Genomic DNA, 3,675 nt, shown 5'->3' on the forward strand with positions numbered 1-3,675 from the left:
TATTTACATATATAAATATATTTATACAAATATAATTAAGATATATTTTACATGCATATACAATATATAATATATATTTTGACTGAAATAATATATAATTTATTAAAAAACTAAAAATTAAGCTAGAAATATATATTAAGTGAGAAATATTTAAATGGACCTATAATTTATCAAGAAGCTAAAATTAATACACGAAACATACTTATATTAATACGTACTAATACCAATATAAAAACAATACACTTATTAATATGGTACAGACTACCTTGGATTTAATAAGAGCTCAAGAATGCATTTTTATTTTCTTTTAAATCACTTTACATATTTAAATTGATAGACTCAATCTTGTTAAATAAGAGATACATCTAAGGGTGAGCAAAATTGATTCGATTCAAAAAATCTAATTTTTTTCAAATTTTGAGTTAATTGAATTGAGTTATTCAAGTCAACATGAATAAGTAATTTGAGTTTCAAGTTTGAATCGAGTTGAATTTTACTATTCAATAATCTGAATAACATATTGGTGTAAATATCCCTTTAGTCCCTATCAATTCGGAAATAAGCAAATTGGTCTCTCTCAACAAAATTACAAAAAAAAAATCAAATTATTTATAAAAATTCCAAAATTTATATCTTTTAAATAATTCTAAAATATATAAAGAAAGTTAAAATTTAAAATTTTCTAAAATAATAATTTTGAGACCTAAAGAAGTTACTTAATGAGTCAAGTTTATCATAACAAAGTATCTTAGTTTTTATTATTATTTTGCTTTGAAAAAGTTTTCAAATATATATGATTTCAAATTGATGTGATTTAACATGGAATTAGTTATACTGTAATAAAATTTCAATTTGACATGTTTAATTTTTTAAATTTAACTCAAACAATTTCACTCAATTCAACTCAACTCGATTCGAAATTTTTCGAATCGAGTTGAGGTGATAAAATAGGACTCGTCAATACGATTAAGTCGAATTTTATTCACTCAATTCGATCGAACGCTCACCCCTGAAAACATCTTTCTTTTTTGAAAAATGTTTGTCTAATATTTATATTTGTTTTACTTATGGTTGTGCTTTTTGGCATTTAAAATTTTATTAAGTATACACATCTTTATATATTTTTTGTACAATAATGATTTGTGTCATGCAACACGATTATTTGATACGAATTTTTATATTTTTCATAGTTTTATGATCATGGTTTAATATTAACTATAATTAAATTAATTTACTTAGTTTAAATTATCTCCTATTTAAACTCAAGTGTTCCATTAAGAGTATAAATTACCCTGACATTGCTCATATAAACAAAGATTGAAGGGTAATGGTGAAAGATTGGAATTTGATAGGTTATGGATGGGTTAAGGCTCTGTATGTAGAAAAATTATGTATTCTTCTTCAAATGTAACTTGTAAGTTGTTCGAATGGTGAAAGATTGAAACTTGATGGGTTTTGGATGTGAAAGGAAGACTAGATGATAATGGTGTCCCATAAAAATATATAATATAATTAATGGAATTGAAAAAAACGTGAAAAGTATGAAATAAAAAGCAATGTAAATCGTTTAGGAAAAGAGGTGAAATTGAAGGAGAAAATGAATAATTAAACGCCGATCAAGAGACAAATTACGTTGGTCTGTGCTCAGTTGAGTCCTAATTGTAATTTATATGATGAAGAAGAACAAAATGAGACACCTCTACAGGGTTGATGTGGGCCCCCGACAATTTAACAGTGGATCTGTTTAATCAAACAGACACCGATGTTAAGGTGCTATTCTGATTACTCAAATTCCATCCCTCCTTTACGAGAATAATAGGTCCCCTACCCTTTGACTCATAATATTTCTCCATTTCCAAATATGCATCATTATCTGGCGCTCGGCTTTGCTTCAAATGTTGGATTTTTGGCATAGAAGCTTGGGTTATAGCTAGGTGCATGCGTATAATCAAGTATATCCAAGTATATGAAATAATTTCTCCCTGTAGGTAGTTATAGTTCTTCCCTTATTCTAAGAAATGAAGCTAAATTATAAATCATAAATGACATTGTTTTATTAAAATATAAATTTAATGCACATTCTCTGCTTTGGAATTCATCTTTTCCATTTAGAAAAAGAAGATATAATAAAAAAAAAAGCAGAGGAACTAACACGAAGCTCTGAGAAAAATCTAGAAAGAAGAAAGTATATCATTCATCTGCATTACCACAACAGCACTCATAAGATGGGAACCCTAAACCCACAAGTTTTACGTGTTCAAAATGTCTCTACCTGTCATACTCATTAAATTTCCTTGTTCATTTTTCATATTTGTTTCTGTTTAACATTATCTTTTTTCTTTGTTCTTTTTTCAAAGACCGACAAATTTATGCTCAAAGCTGCATCATATGCTGTCAAGTCCTACTCATGTCCTTGTGTGAAACCGAAAACACCAAAAACAGGATCTCTAGGATCTAGCAGCATTATTAGAAAAATGAATGGATCATTCAATAGCTCCACAAGCTTTCTCCATCAGAATTCTCCGGCGAATCATCCGATGGCGTCGAGCTTAATCTTGGTGGCGACACCAGCAGTCCCTCCGCCATGTCCACCAGCAAATTAGGAAGGTTTAGAAAGACATCCTCGTCCATATATTCTTCTGTGGACGTCATTTCTTCTTTTTTGGCAGGATGAGGATGACCTGATCCTAGATCAATCTCAATACCATTACTTTCCGCCTTTTTAAGTAAAGCAGCAGTGGCAGCCGCTTTACGTATATCAGCCGATGATATAGAAGCAGGAAGCGGATAAGAAGCAACAGAGGCAGGGAAGTTAACAAAAGCCTCCGCGCCTTTTAAGGCTAGGGCAGCCACATCATAGGCAGCAGCAGCCATTTCCGGCGTTGGGTATGTACCCAGCCATATGCGAGTAGTTTTGCGTGGTTCACGGATTTCAGACACCCATTTGCCGCTACGGCGCCGGATTCCACGATACAATGGGTGTTTCCCGGAGGGCGAGGAAGCTGAGGCCATATTGGCTTTCCGAGGAGTAGGAGGAGGTAATCCGTGACACGCGGGAGATGGGTTCTGACACGTGTGACTATTTGTTGTGATGAGGGAATGTTGGTCTAAGGATAATAGTACGGGTCGCTGGGAAGACTGGTTTAATTGAGGCACGTTGGTAGGATTATTAGGGTCAGCCATATATATATACACACAAACCAAGATAGAGGAGCAAGTGATGGAGACGTTAAATGAAAGACACAGTTACTTTTTATTGGAAGTTTATAGCATTATGAGTGGGTTTGTAGGGTTCTAGATTTTCTTTTCCCTTTTGGAATTTCAAGTGTTGAGGCTTTTTCTTTTTATTGGATGAAAATTTTGGGTTTATTTATGTATAGATTCTCATGCACACGCCTTATTAGTCTCAAAGCTATTACTTAGCTGTTTTCTATTACATACTTGGCACACGCACATGGAAAAAACAAAAAGAAAATTTTAAAACATGTTGCTAGTAATTTTTATCCACCCAAATAATCTCTTGCAAATAGGAAACCCAAAGGGACCGTGTTGAAATTAATAGTTCCATTGCCTAGTTTCGTTGTCAAAAACTTTAAGGGGAAGGGAAGAAGAAGATAGTCATGGATTTCTTCACTCGCCAACCAAATCATTAATACTTCCTTTAATCAATTGATA

General features: G+C 32.3%; 1 protein-coding gene across 1 annotated transcript; it reads right to left on the reverse strand.

Moving 5' to 3' along the window:
* Nucleotides 1–2,172: 2,172 nt before the first annotated feature.
* LOC105793685 (ethylene-responsive transcription factor ERF027) lies at nucleotides 2,173–3,386 on the reverse strand. Its single transcript, XM_012622534.2, has one exon. It carries the CDS (start codon nucleotides 3,181–3,183, stop codon nucleotides 2,488–2,490), a length of 696 nt encoding a protein of 231 aa, XP_012477988.1. The 5' UTR covers nucleotides 3,184–3,386; the 3' UTR covers nucleotides 2,173–2,487.
* Nucleotides 3,387–3,675: the final 289 nt, after the last annotated feature.

The sequence above is a fragment of the Gossypium raimondii genome, chromosome 8 (assembly GCF_025698545.1).
Source record: "Gossypium raimondii isolate GPD5lz chromosome 8, ASM2569854v1, whole genome shotgun sequence".
Classification (NCBI taxonomy): domain Eukaryota; kingdom Viridiplantae; phylum Streptophyta; class Magnoliopsida; order Malvales; family Malvaceae; genus Gossypium; species Gossypium raimondii.